Here is a 15,053-nt window from a genome sequence, read left to right as displayed (position 1 = left end):
CCACTGTATATTATACTCCTTTAATGAGACAAGGTTTCAATTATTCATACATTCTTAAAGTTAAGTGTGTCAGTCTTATATACGATGAACAATGAGAATTCATTTTCTGTAGACACTGTATTATTTTAATAGCCCATTAAAATTTAATCAAACTATTTAATTTGATATAGAACTAATACCTTTTCGGATTTACTACGCGAATTTTTATTATTTTAAACTACATAATCCCAACGTTTCGGTTACTTTTCAGCAACCGTGATCACGGGCAGACGAGACGTCCCCACGATTCGGTTACTTTTCAGCAACCGTAGGACGAGATGAGAACCGAGCAGACGAGATATCTGCCCGTGAAAATGTAGTTTAAAATAATAAAAATTCGAGTAGTAAATCCGAAAAGGTATTAGTTTTATTAAAATCACTCGCGAAAGTCTTATTATTTTATTTTACTTTATTCTAAATTATATCATACAATTATCTAAACATAGACTCAATATATTTATTGAAAGAATATAGCAAAGATTTAATACATAAAACTGAAAATGGAAAGTAAAAAGAAAAGACGATTTAGCAGTTTCGGTTTTCAATATCTTTAACGACCATTTATCGAAGACTAGGTCATATACTTAATATTTTACTGTATTGAGTTCAGTGAACTTATTTCATATTCGATTATTTTCATAGTAACAAACTATTTCCCTAACTACACCACATTTTTACTTGAACCTTAGAAAATATATAAGTGACGATTACGCACCCGTAGTAAATTGACTATTGAAGTGTGAATTAAATTAATATTTTATTATAAATAGATTTATCTTTCAAGATTTATTTAATATTACAGACACCAACCTGAAAGCTATCTTTTTCCTTTATCTGTTGCCGTTCCGTTATCGTTTGTTACTATTGTTACCTATGAATACATAACAGTTGAACAAACAAGTGATCATCCTCCTGTGCAAGGATTTATTGTTTTTAAAATAGAATGGGTAAATTACGCAGCTCCCTGGGAACCGTCAGGACTTATACACAAACACACTGAATTGAACTTGTATTCATAAATTATGTCTTTGCATCTGGATAAACAGTTGAAAGCAACAATTCGGTTGCTAGCTTCATTAGTGATTAGCTATAGCCGATCAGTTTCCCCAATTAACAATTACTTTAACTAATAGATGATATTATAGTACATTGATGTAATTTTAATTTCACAACTTTCATATGACTGACTTAGTACAGAGAAATATGGTACATTTATTTAGTTATAAATCGTTTACAAAATTATCTTTTTATTTCAACATTTCGTATTTCGGGATAATCAAATTTTTGTTTCATTTCGACTTTAATTTCAATGCATACTAACTGTGGTATTGTTAAAAAGAAGACAATAACATCAAAGAACTGATTTCTTAATAGTTTACCTAAAACTAGTTTTAAGCTAACCTTTTTTAATATTATTCATACAAATATTTTTTGAGGTTAATATTTTTATACGAGAAAACTGGTTATTAATACATTTGTATGGCAGTGAAGTAATGATTGTACGAAATAAACTCTCTAGATTCACTTTGCCTATCCTTATTAAGTGAACGAAAAGAGGCTCGTCGGCTCGAGTCTAATGGCTCTATCCCAGAGATTAATCTGACTTGTGACGGATGTATTACTAAAGGTGATATTAGCCTTTTGTTGAATGATTACTTTGGCCTTAAAACCATCTAACAGACATTTCTTACTTGGATGCTACTTTTACTCATTATATTTTTATTACTGCTTTGAAATATTACTGATTTTTTGAAACTGTAAATGTTAAAAGAGTCTTCCAAAGTAATTTCTCTTACAACTAGTTTCACGATTTCTGTACAGTATTCTCATACGATTTAAGAAGATTTGCAGTAACGGCAACTTTTATCTTTAAGGTTTAGCCATCGCCTGTTTCCTTGTGCTTTAATTGCTGAAACCTTAGAATAAAAAAAAAGATTTTCTACCAACGACCCAAATGTTTGATTGCGCCTTTGAATGTTTTAGTTCCTAGCCTGAGGTCTCTATTGCTAGTGTTCAGTAGTGACTCTTATAACACTGTATGCGTTTATTTCATATGAAAAGAAAAAAAAATGATTTCAATTTATGTTTTAAGAAATAAATGTTACAAGAGAACCCCAATCTGAAAGGATCACACAAAGGTCACGACACCGGCAGAATTCAAATTTATCACTCTCAGAGCATTGCCGTATAAACGTAATGGTTTTAGAAACCTAATATATTAATATTAATCACTTTAATGCACAATGGCTTAGATGACAATATGACAAGGACGTGGAGTCAGTTCAGAAACTAGTATTTGAATTTTAGGTCACGAATATTCGAGCGTAAAAAGAAAAAGTGAATTCATGGCGAAATTACGGTTTAATTCCAGTTGATCCGAAATTAATGTAAGATTTACTTCGCTATCAAAAAATCTCTGGCGGTAGACAAAAACAAGAATAATTGACTAGCTGACTGACTTTCAAAATCTATAATAAACAAAATTGCGAAGTTAATATATATATACATATATTTTATTGGTAAGAGTGCTTTAGAAAACGTCTTGCAAAGTAACATATTAAATTTGGGACTACATAGGATCCAATTAACAACTTACGATGGAACTGTTATTTGAGAGGAAGTAGAATAAGCGGTGACCTCGGTCTCGCTAGAGGTCTAAACTACATCGCGACTAAACTTGAATATTTGGGAGGTAATGATATTATTACACATTCAATTAAAATACTAGGCATGATTGCTATGAAGATACTATTAGATCTTTTTGTTATTACGTACTCTTCCTAGTAAAATAAAATTAAAGATTTCTTTTAAATGAAACTAGTATTATTCGGATTTACTACGCGGATTTTATTATTTAAAAACTACATAATCCCGAAGTTTCGGTTACTTTGCAGCAACCGTGATCACGGGCAGACGGGCACACCTCGTCGAAACGTCGGGATTATGTAGTTTTTAAATAATAAAATCCGCGTAGTAAATCCGAATAATACTAGTTTCATTTAAATGAATACTCGCGAAAATCTTAGATCTCATTAAAGATTTCTTGCTCATAATAAGTAGACTTCAATTAACAAATGGACATTATTTATTAAGGTTTTGTAATACTTTTTAATAGAGAATATACCGCCTGGATAAATAAGTACCCAGTTATGTATTAAAAATTTTGTTTAATAAAAATTAAGGTATAAGTAATTATTAATTATGTTGACTGGAGTTTATAGATAACAAGTTAAGTCTTAAAGTTATTAAATAAACAATCTTCATTTGGAGGAAGTTTAGAAATTCAATTTTGCTCTCGATTCTGTTATATTGATGGACTTAAATGATTTTTAAATAAATTATTATAAAATTCTCTAAACCATATTTCAATCAGCCTTGACTCGGTCCCGAAAACACTGATCTTATTTGGTAGATTTAAGATTCCTAAGGTAGGAATTATTCCGCTTGTTGTCGGTATATGCTTCCCCCTTCTACCGAGATACCGAACCAAAAAACCATATATTGACCACTAGTTAACTGCACTCCATAAAAATCAAACGTTTTACAATTTTCTTCGATATTTTATAATTTATCAGATACAGAATAATTTTTGGCAACAATATCAAAGCATTAATCAAGACTTACTAAGCTCACATCCTGAAATATATTTCACAAGTCATTTTCACAAATTTATCCTTTCAAGGAATTACTAGCCGTACCAAGTCATATTGGTGGAACCGCAAGCCAAATATCTCTTGGTTCTAGACAGCTTAACCAGTAAGAACATGTGCACTTCGGTTTGTAGCGTTTAATAATATTGCAATCTCGTAAAGTGCCTTCGTATAAATCCTTGGTGACATGACAATGAGATTAATATCTCTATTTTGGTTCTTATTATTATAAAGGATCGTTTTGGTAACAACAGATCATTAGTCGCATCGGAGTTTGTTAATCTTAACAACAATCACAAACAAAATAACACATGTAAGAACTCTTCTACCCCCTTTTTCAGTATCGGCATTTTCGTTAAGCATCATTTATATTTTTATACTTTAATATCTACAAAGCCTTTTCTTTATGTAACATATCTGTACTTGACAAAGACTACTATTTCTTTCTAATCTGCAATCAACAGAAGTGCCTCTCAATTCGTCTTGACAAGAATACAAACATATATATATAGTTAATATTAACTATCTTGTAATATAAAAATGTCTGAATTATTTTCATATTGAACGTATTTTTTTTTAATCATAAAATTTAAATGACCTCAGTTATGTTGTTCGTAAGAAAACAAAAGTTTTTAAATTCATTGCTATATACTAAACGATTTAAACCAACACAATATATATTTGTCCTTCTTATGTGATTTCCTCGTTTGTTCACAAAAACAACTTTACATCACCAAGAACAATTTAATAATATTATTTACGTCTTATTTAAAAACTTTATATAACTAAAAATTTACTGCTAAGAATATAGCTCCCTGACCTTTTCATTGCAGAATCGAGCGTCTTATTTAACGAACATTATCATGAATTATATTATAATGTGCTTAACTTGTTTATTTTTATCTTATATTTAGTTATCGTATAAATGTGGAATTATTATCTCGAGTACACATTAACCTAGTGACCTACATTTATCCGTTCCTTTAAAAAATGTTACCTGGAAGAAATTGCTATTTATTGTTAGGTTCGCTTGTTGTGTTCATTGAGTCTTTCTATTGGTTTTCTAGTTTGAGTTATTTTCAGTGAACAATAAGAAATATTCTATAAAGAGTGTTTTTAATAAATGTTCCACAACATTAAAAAATGGGTCAGCGTTATATTTTTTAAACTCTGTGGTACACTCCACTCAAATTTATATATGAATTTCATATAAAAAGATAAACAAATAAACAATACCAAGGCGAGTTTTATGGAGTTAGAGAGTGTATTTTTATAATATTTGCACTTAGGCTTCGTTCCAAAATAAACAAGCCTACGTATTTCCCTAATCTCCAAGCAGACTTCAGGAACACGTTCGCAATTATATATATACATATAACAAATTAAAGTATTGTTTTATAATGATGATTTTATATAAAAATGTTTCCCAAGGATTAGTATTAAGTATTCTAGTGGAGACTTGTCTTTGCATTCCGATTGAAATGAGTTTATGTCAAGAACAGATTACAATTTATCTTTCATTTATCACCGCTTACGTAAACAGTGGCTTAAATCTCTTACAAATCTACGTAAATAATATGCTCTCTAATATTTTTACCTGCTGTATATAGTTACTAGTAAGAGTAATCTTAATATTATGAAATATGTATAATTCAGATTTAGTTTTCATATATTCACTCATACCTTATTCACGTAATGTATTCCAGATATATTTACGAATTATGCGTAACCTACTTCGGTTATTTTGTTTATTGCACCTTAGTATTTTCTATTTGTTAAAACAATAGCTAGCTAAAAATAATACATATGTATAACATTTAACTCGTCTATGTTAAATATGAAACTAAATTGAAATCTGTTCTAAATTTCACGTTCCTTTTAACATTAAAATGTTTGTTAAATATGAAAATAAACAAGCGGCAGTCGGGCGTGCGGTCTATCTGTCTAACGGCAGAGCTCTCGATGTTTACTTAGTTTATATAAACATACGAAATCTATTTTTTATCTTCACCTGAAGTGAATAGCATCGTCTTGATAACAAAATATCGATCACTCTGAGATACTTTTGCTGAGAATTAATCAAATAGTAAAACAATGGTAGAGAAAAACAAAGGACATATTCATTTATTTAGGATAATAGTCGATAAGGTTTAATCTGACTGATCATACGTAACTGTAACAATGACATTATATGTCAAAGCTATTGAATGAGTGTTAAAGTTTGGCACATTGTGTTCATTTCCTCGTATACTCATTGTGTATCGTCAATCAGAGGGTGGGAACTTGATTTCAGCATAATGTATTTTGTTCCGACGCAATCCGACTCCAACACAAAGGAAAGTTTTAGGATATTTGTTTGAGATTCTTTGAGGTACTTATCAAATTAATACCTTCCTAACTCCTCTGTAACTGAGATCCAAAAACAATCAATAATTTTTATATTATATTTACAATTATGTTTTCATTCGTATAACATTATCATTGAAGATGTTTTTAATGTTAAGCTTACAATTGAATTAAATTAAAATACAGAATAAAGAATTAATGAATATTTAAAATCCAAACTCGCAAGTTTCGAAATGTTACAATTCAGTGATTATCTTGAAAGCGTTATTAGTTATTAAAACATTTTATTCAAACAACAACAACACAATTCACTGTTTTATTTTTCAATTAAGGTATGATCAAATACTACAATTCTCCGCTCCTGTAAGTGCAAGACCGAACTTGCCACGAGTATCGATTTTATCGGTACCCACTCAAATCCCTGATAACATACTATCGCCTACTATTTGCTCTTTAGCCTTTATTGATTCATTATATCAACAAGAGGACACATAATATGTGTGCTCATTATTTTTCTATTGAAAATGGCCGCTCTAATATTTCTCATATATTTGTATAAACGTGACGACAGACAATGAAATCGCAGAATTTCGATGATATTAAAATAGATTACCAGAGGACATATTTAAAATGTTCCATCAATAGTCATATAACTACCAGATGGTTGGAATCGCTCCAAGTTACGGTCAACGCGAGTGGTGAGGCGTTATCCCAATTCAATATAGAACAAAAGATTTTCAAATGAAAAGTTTTACAAACAGGCGTCATTACAGATTTAAGTGACTAAGGTGTATCTGTTGTCAGCCGCTACTAATGTAGAATGATAATGAATATACCGTTGTATATAGTTGACTTTATTGTCATTATTTAGTATTTGTCCAGCGACTATATATAATACTTTAAATTATTCGTTATATTTGAATCGTCGAACACTTTATGTTTCATTAAAAATGTTGAACATAATCGCTCTCTATCGTCTCAACCAGATGTAATATCCTATTCAATTTATATTTGTGTCCTCGAAGCCCCAAACTGTGTCATCGTATTTTTACTTTGCGTCTCCAAGCTTTTATTTGGACATCATAATGTTTCACTGCTTGGGAGTTGGGACATAAAAAACGATGTTAGTGTTTGAAGTGTTGTTCAAAAAATTCTATAAATAATTTATATCAAGTAAGATTTATTACTTCTTTGTTTGGATGCTATCAAAACAACGTTACCACTGAGGAATCTCTGGGGATTTCTCTAGATTGGTCTCAAATTTTTTAAAATAAAGTTCTAAATGTTCTTACAATGAGCTCTGAGACTGTTGCGAATATTAATTTTAATAATATTTTATCGCGTTTTTCATCTCGCCTGCCCGTGACGGTTGCTGCAAAGTGACCGAAACTTCAGGAGTACGTGTTCAAAATAATAAAAAACGGGTATTAAATAAGAAAATATTAGTTTTTTATTTAAATGTTCTTGTCATATTTTGTACACTATTCGAACCCTCGCCCATCCCTCCCCTTGGAATAATTATTATTCAATTATATTAAACGGCCTGTAATATCGCCGCTATTAATTATTCCTATGTAAATATTAATTTAATATGTGTTCACACATTGTTTGCTTATTTGCCTATAACATATACCAACATTTCATTTTCTCGTTAAACATTTCATACTTGTTTATGTGAAAATTCATTTTATGTATTTTTTTTTTTTGATAAAAATACGCACTCACTTTTCTGTTTATGAGGTTTTTAGGGAAAAAAAGAAAGGAATTAATATAATTTGTTTGTTCATATATAATTGTAAATGAAATATTGCTATTTGTCTATTGGTTCTTATTCGTTTATAAGAACTACGTTATAGTCTATTCCTCTTATTTTAATTTTCATCCACATGACACAGAAGTTAATAGTCTAAACGATTTATGAGTTATTAAAACTACTCATATACGTACCATGTTATACTCACCGTATTGCGTAGAATATTTCAATTTTCGTTTTCATTCCAAATGTTGGACTTATCTAAATGGATTCAAAAAGGTAAAGCAATCGCCCTCAGGGATAACGCTGTTTTGTTCCGATTCAATCATTATATAATATTTTTGTGCCTTTGGGATTAAAAAATATGTTATTGTTAGGTATTTTATATTGTATTTTTAAAAGCACTGATATATTTTTATTTATTTTAAATTAAACATGGCTCTATGAGCAATTGTTAAATATTTAGTACCCATTGGTTTAATGCATGTACAACGTGATGTATTTTTATGTTAATCGTACTCTGCTCAAAGGAAAGTTTCTAACACAAATTTAATCTAACTAATAAAAATGTCAAATCCTATAGTTTTTGGCCACACAGCCAAAAATTCTTTATATTCCTACTATTAGTTTAAGTCTGACGGTTGGCAAACGTTATTGAGCTATCCACTGGGAGAATGTATCCGTGGAGAATTTGAAGCAATTTTAACATTGGACTGTTTCATTTCATACTTTTATATTCACAAAGTTTACGGCAAAATATTAACTTTAATCCATTAAATATTCTGAGAAATAATTTAATTACAATTATGTTAACAAGATATATATACAAATTTTGGTTATAATGTAGTAAACCAAATAAATATCACACATGACTTCCATCGGGACTCTTCTACAATACCGAATTACTTCCTGTATAATCATGTTAACTCACATAACTATCGAATGAAAAATAACTGAAACTATAATCAATATCGTAAAATAATATTGAATTATTTACATACTTTTAATTAATTTTCAAAGCATATTATAACAAAACAACCCAATGATTGCAAACACTTTTATATTTTATCGTAATTGTTCCGCACCGTAACGGCGACCCTCGTCACTAGACAATTAAATTTGCAAAAATGAATATGTCAAAGACAAGAATATAATTTGTTTTATAATCGTTCGGAAAGTTTTAAAAATATTTTCTAGTTTTATTGATATATATATATTTTATTATTATACATTTGTTTTTCTCATTTTCACAATGATTTGACCGCTTAGTAAGAGGTTATATATAATGCTTTTATTAGTACATTTGGTTAAAACAATGAATTATTGAAATGCATGTTAATAAACTTGGTACTAAAGCTTAAGAAAGGAAAAAAAAGGATAAGAATATTTCAGAAAAAATACAAACCATGACTCCGTCTTCCATAACCCAATCGGAATTAATTTTAAAAGACCGACCAAAATCGTTAGTTGATCATGATGGTCGAAGTTTACACAGGACCGTTTACTCTACTCCGCCCTTTAGTGAAATACCTAATTCATATTTGAATTATTTTATTTCGAGATACAACCATGTTTGTAAACACAAACCATATTTTTGTTGGAAGACGTTCTGTTTTCTTTATAAAATTAATGGGACACTACTGAAAGTTTAATCATATTCATGTGGGAACGCAACCATCTAAGATGAAATCTATAAATGTAAAAAGATACGGATCGTAGCTAACAAGCTTAGCTTTAACAACAGTTAAACTAAATGCATTCAATGTTTCGTATAGAAAACAAAATTGTAACATACATTTGTAGAATGAAAAATTAATAAAAATGATATGGCCTCATAAAAAAGGTTGTAGAATAAAACACGACTATTTTTCACTTTGTCTGAACTTACCGGAAATTAATTCCATGATTAAACCTTGTATAGATGTGTACGTAACATTAACCACCAACTCGTATCAGAGCTATCTCGTACACAGAAATTTGTAGGCAACGTCATGTTGTCACACATTTTTCATGATTTTAAACCTTCCTTACAAGACTTGATGGAATTATATTTTTTTATTATATAAGCATAAAATAGAAAAGAAATAAATTATTGCATCAGGCTGTAAAGTGAAGCAAATGAAATGATTGTAATGAACTTAGCATATATGAAAAATGTATACAAGTACGATCAACAGAACAATTAGTGTTTAACTTGAAATATGCAAATTAATGTAAGCTACAGCTGCCTTGTCTCGGAGCTTATACATATATAAATATACGGTTGGTTTCATTCAAATTCAATTATTCATGATAAAATTAACACTTATACACAATACTTCAGTACCGTCAGCAGCAGAACAACACGAATAATATTTAAAATAAAACTGTAACAGCAATTGTATTAAAATTATTGTTTTTGAAATAAATTTGTATTTTTTTGGTAACCGTACCAACGTTCGTAAATATGGTAACCTTCACGCATGTCTGGGCATAAACATGACAAACCGTGACAGAATATTTAAGCTTATTACGTAACACACAAAAAAACGAGCTATTACGTGGATATTAGCGTCCATATTTCCATAATCACTTAACGTCAAATTGCTTGCGGGTTTCGTGTATGGAATGTCTAAATAAATTTATATTAGCGTGAAAAACTGCTGACGGAATACTGAATTCTCTGAAAAAATATATAGTTTGAGCGAATGTTTCAACGTTTTTTGAAGACGTACGTTGTCCGGATCGAATACGTTTTAGAGACGTAATTAATGTCAGAAGTAGCAAAACAATATTATAAGAAGCTCTTATATTTTCATTTAAAGAGAAACTTATATATGAATGTAATTTAAGTCATGAGCTAGTTCAGCTTACAATTTCTTAAAGAACCAAAAATAATTTTCATTCAAAGTTCATTTGTTTATCAAATTTATATTTTTAGACAAATGTCTCAATTAACGTTTATATGCATTTATAATACATTAATAATTTCTTCAATAACAATGTCACTGAACTACTACGGACCGACAAATTAATTCAGTTAACGAACTAGCACTCACAATATAATAGTCTAATAGAGTTACCTCGGATTTACCTTTGTCTTACTTTTGCTAGTTAGCAAGTTGAGATATTCTTCTCTTTATTCATTTAGTACCAGTTTTTGAAATATATTTGAGTTTTTAAGACGACATTATAATGATTGTGAACAAATTAGGAGTCTAAATTGGCTTTTTTGTTACAATAAATGCGAGTGGAGCTAATTTGATAAGATCAATTAGCGATGGTAGCTTTGAAATAACGACTACCAGGTGTCCATTAAACGACTGAGTAACTCTACTGAAGCTAATATTTCATGTTTCTTTAATTATTAAAATTGAAAGCTTTATTTTTAATTTTACTATCTTTACATAAAAAGCAGATTATTTTTAACGATTTATAAAATATATCGTTAAAAATAATGTGCTCTCTACTATGTCCACTTAATTTCATTGTTGCAATGTAAAATATATTTCGCTTTGAAAGCACTCATATTCAGAATTTTACATTTACTTTATAAAAGTTACCTCTCAAACCCGAGGCACTTGGAACTCTAAATTTTAACAAAGGTGTTCCAATTGTCCCCTTCTAATTTCATACGATCTACCGTCGTCAGCACTATTAATTTTGCAAATTTTATTACAACAAATTCTCTCTCCGCAGGTAAATGATAAGATAAGATAAAAGATGTGCTCAGCGCCGAGTCATTCGCAGCGAGTTGGACAGCGTCATTCTTAAGAAATGGAATGACTTTCGAGTAGTGCTAATATATTTTTAAAGTGAATTAAGATATAATGACGATAGTGAATTGAGTAAAAGTTAGAGTGAAATGTCAATTTTGTGAGTTATTGAAGTGATAGTTGTAGTGAGTCATGGGTTGTCAGCTGGGTAAGCTGGCTGCTTCTGAGCGAAGAGGAAACAACCAGGATCTTGGCGATGGGCCACCACCTGCCACAGATCCTCGACTGCCTTTAACAGCAAAGCAGAAGTACTCTATGCTCGCCTCTTGGAAAGGAATTTCGAGGGCGATGGAAAAAACTGGAATTTGCATGTTCATTAAGTAAGTTTTATTAAAGTGATATATTAGTAGCGTATTAAAAAAAGTTTTAAACATGGTTTTTTATCTGAAAAAGTAAGCATATTTACACAGTTTTATTATATTTTCATACCAATAAGAGTTCAAACTATTGCAAGATGGAGTTCAACAAAGACGTTTTCCGTCCGCGATCGATTCTGCAGTTTGCTGAAAGATGAATAATAAATAAAGCCTTTGAAGGCGAACGAAACATCTTTGCGCGTTTTTGTTCGTACTACTTTTCTTGCTATTTTAGATACTTAAGTCATTTATGGCTGTGATAAATTCAAAATATTGTAATTTCCATACATATTTCCTTTAGTTTTTTTCTGTATAATGTCGAATAAATACTTAGTTTAGTAATGAAAAATTAAAATTCATATTCATAAAAAGTAATTTAGCAATGGAAAAAAATTTGGTGTCGCGAAGAATTATTTCGGAGGTGCTTCATAAGTCTTCTCAATCATTGTCATTCAACCTTCTCACGAATTTTAATTTTATTTTTATATATTCAGTGTCGGTACGAATTTATCTGAAAAATTTGCCCTAAAAGTGTTTTTTTTTTAAATCGACAGATAGTACTTGACTTTCAGTCATCTGTCTGTTAGTACGTGGGAAAAAAGCCACAGGTGGTGAATGCACTATCTCAGTAACAGCCTATTCAATCTTGCTTTGAAGGTAATTTCTTGTCCACTGATAAAAAAAGCACGAATTAAAGCGTGTAAAAACTATTCAATCTTTTAAAAGTGTATTCTACAGTGTATCCGAGAGATCATCTACTGTATATAATCTTATCAGCCTTGCCAGCAAAACTAACAAAGATGGACTATAGATTAGTTCTTTTCACGTATGTTCACGTTGGCTTAAAAAGTGAGACGATATTTGGCAGCACTTGATTAAATGTGCCATCTCTGTTTTGTGAACACTTTTCCTGGGAGTTCGATTAACTTTTCATCTCACGTTTGATCCCAGCTATCATTTTCGTAAAAAAAAAGCAAAAGGTCTTTCATAAGTAACAAAACGATTTTGAACTCAGAGCACGGTCCCTGAGACTGTCAGACATCTAGCAAATCATAACTAGAGAATATGCCATAGCTAGAAATCTTACCAGTAAGGCTATCGTGTCAAATCCTATCAAAGTATGACATCATATGAAAGATAAATGTGTCGTGCACTAGAATATCCCCAGTCGGCCGATTTTAGTGAATAATGTTAGTTACTGTAAATATAATTGTCTCCTAGGTCATCGAGTCACCGAGTGCCTATTTAATATATATCGTATAGAGGTTCTTAATTTAAATCAAATGACAATTAGCATGATTTGCGAGGCATGCAGTCTTAGGTACAGGAACCAAGTTGGAAAGCTTCCAAGATTAAAGCACTATATTAGTCATTATTAGTCACTGTTAGCTTCTTCTTTGTCGTATGTCTCTTCAAATTTTGCGAGAAGAGGATGTGAAGATTGACAAAAGTTATCTCGACTTCTTTGTCTTAGTAACAAATATATCCAAGAAAATAAATTTCACTTCTAGATATACGCTTACTTCAAAAATATTTCATTTTAAAAGCACATTTGTTATAGTTTAATCCACTTTGACTACAAAATTAATGTCGACCTTAAAGTATATACATTTTTTCATGTTAATGTTAATTATAACATTTTATAAGAGTATCTCAGTATTGACAAGATGTTTTTTATCATTATACCTTTTCCTAGTTTTCTTTTTCTTTGTCATATATATATTTGTTACTACAACCTAAACATCTACATATCAGAAGAGTTGTTTTTTTTTCATTTGTACTGATAAAAATAAATATAATTTCTAAAAGAAAATTACCTTAAGTTAATCTATCATTAGGCTTGTCAAAATCTTTCCACCCCTTCCAGAGATTACTCCGAATAAACAGATTTATAATGTTAATGATTAATATCCCAAGCAGCCACTCAAACTTCATTAATGTGTATAATAATTATTAAATAACTTTTCGATATTTTTCTACATATATTGATATAAATATTATAAGCTATTGAATGAAAAAGAGCCACAAAACTGAATATATTAGTAAAATTCATCTAAACGTATACAAAATCTGTAAATACAAATATAAAAAAAGTCGAGTGTTTTCTAAGTTAACTAAAATTTGACATCATCGTTAAAGGCTTATTGGTAACTACACGATCAACTGAGGCTTTAACTAAATTAATTTTATTGATACAGCGCCACTTCATACAGTCGACGGTGCTTCAATTCGCCGTACTCGAAATACCTCTCGACTATATTTAATATGGACGTAACTTTGAAATTCGTATATAAATAGATAATTTTATTAATTATAAACCTCACATTGAGAACTTTGGCTTAAATGGCTGTGTTTAAGACTTTCCATTCACTACTCAACCATGTTCAAACACATTGAATTTAAAACTTATAGTGGCAGGTTTTTAGATAAAAAACAATATTGAAATATGAAATATTAAAAAAAAAAAATCATACAAAAACGTAATTTTTGTACGAAAATGTTTTAATATTTTGTGAGCACTTAAATACAGTTTAGTTATCAGGTAATTTTATTTGAACGCTGTCGTTGTGACAATTTTTCCATATTTCTTTCCTTACATTTTAATAAAACCATAATTACATGAGTTGACTTAAAATAATTGTATTTAAATTGATTGTGTCAATATTCACTGAGCTAAATTTTAGGTTACTGGTTATATACTATAAAACTAATTTCTATTTCTGGGCGAAAAATGTCAAGGAAAACATTATTTACATCAGATTAATGTTAGAAAGTTTAGTTAGTCACAAACATCGACGAAGAATATTCGTTGAACATAAACGTAACTTTGGCTTGAAATATGTTTGATGTAGATTTTTCTGTAACAAGTGCAGCCTGTGTTTACATCAAACAGTTTTTAAACTTTTGTTTCAAAAAATAAAAGAGTGTTAAAAAGACAAATTAGGACGCATTATGTTGGTTTGTTCTGTGGAAATAATTCATATTATGTCATACAGCTAGTACTGAGAGACCTGTTAGCATAACATAGAAAATAATGAGTATTTAATAATAATTCTCATGGTAAACCAGTTTCAACGGAAGATTGGAGTTTGGGAATGTCTTGGAACTTCTAAATAAGAGCAAAGAAAACAGAAACATCATTAACTTAAGAAAA

At 29.9% G+C, this 15,053-nt stretch overlaps 1 protein-coding gene across 1 annotated transcript in view; it reads left to right on the top strand.

Annotated features, from left to right (window-relative positions):
• Positions 1–15,053, top strand: part of LOC116770634 (neuroglobin-like) — a 49,416-nt gene that overhangs the window by 13,467 nt on the left and 20,896 nt on the right. The window contains exon 2 of the mRNA XM_032662189.2: positions 11,467–11,863. Within this exon, the coding sequence (XP_032518080.1) occupies positions 11,676–11,863 (188 nt within the window). The 5' untranslated portion in view covers positions 11,467–11,675. The remainder of the gene's footprint in view (positions 1–11,466; positions 11,864–15,053) is intronic.

This window comes from Danaus plexippus, chromosome 7, assembly GCF_018135715.1.
Source record: "Danaus plexippus chromosome 7, MEX_DaPlex, whole genome shotgun sequence".
Taxonomy (NCBI): Eukaryota; Metazoa; Arthropoda; class Insecta; order Lepidoptera; family Nymphalidae; genus Danaus; species Danaus plexippus.
This window is presented reverse-complemented; position numbering and strand designations above follow the sequence as displayed.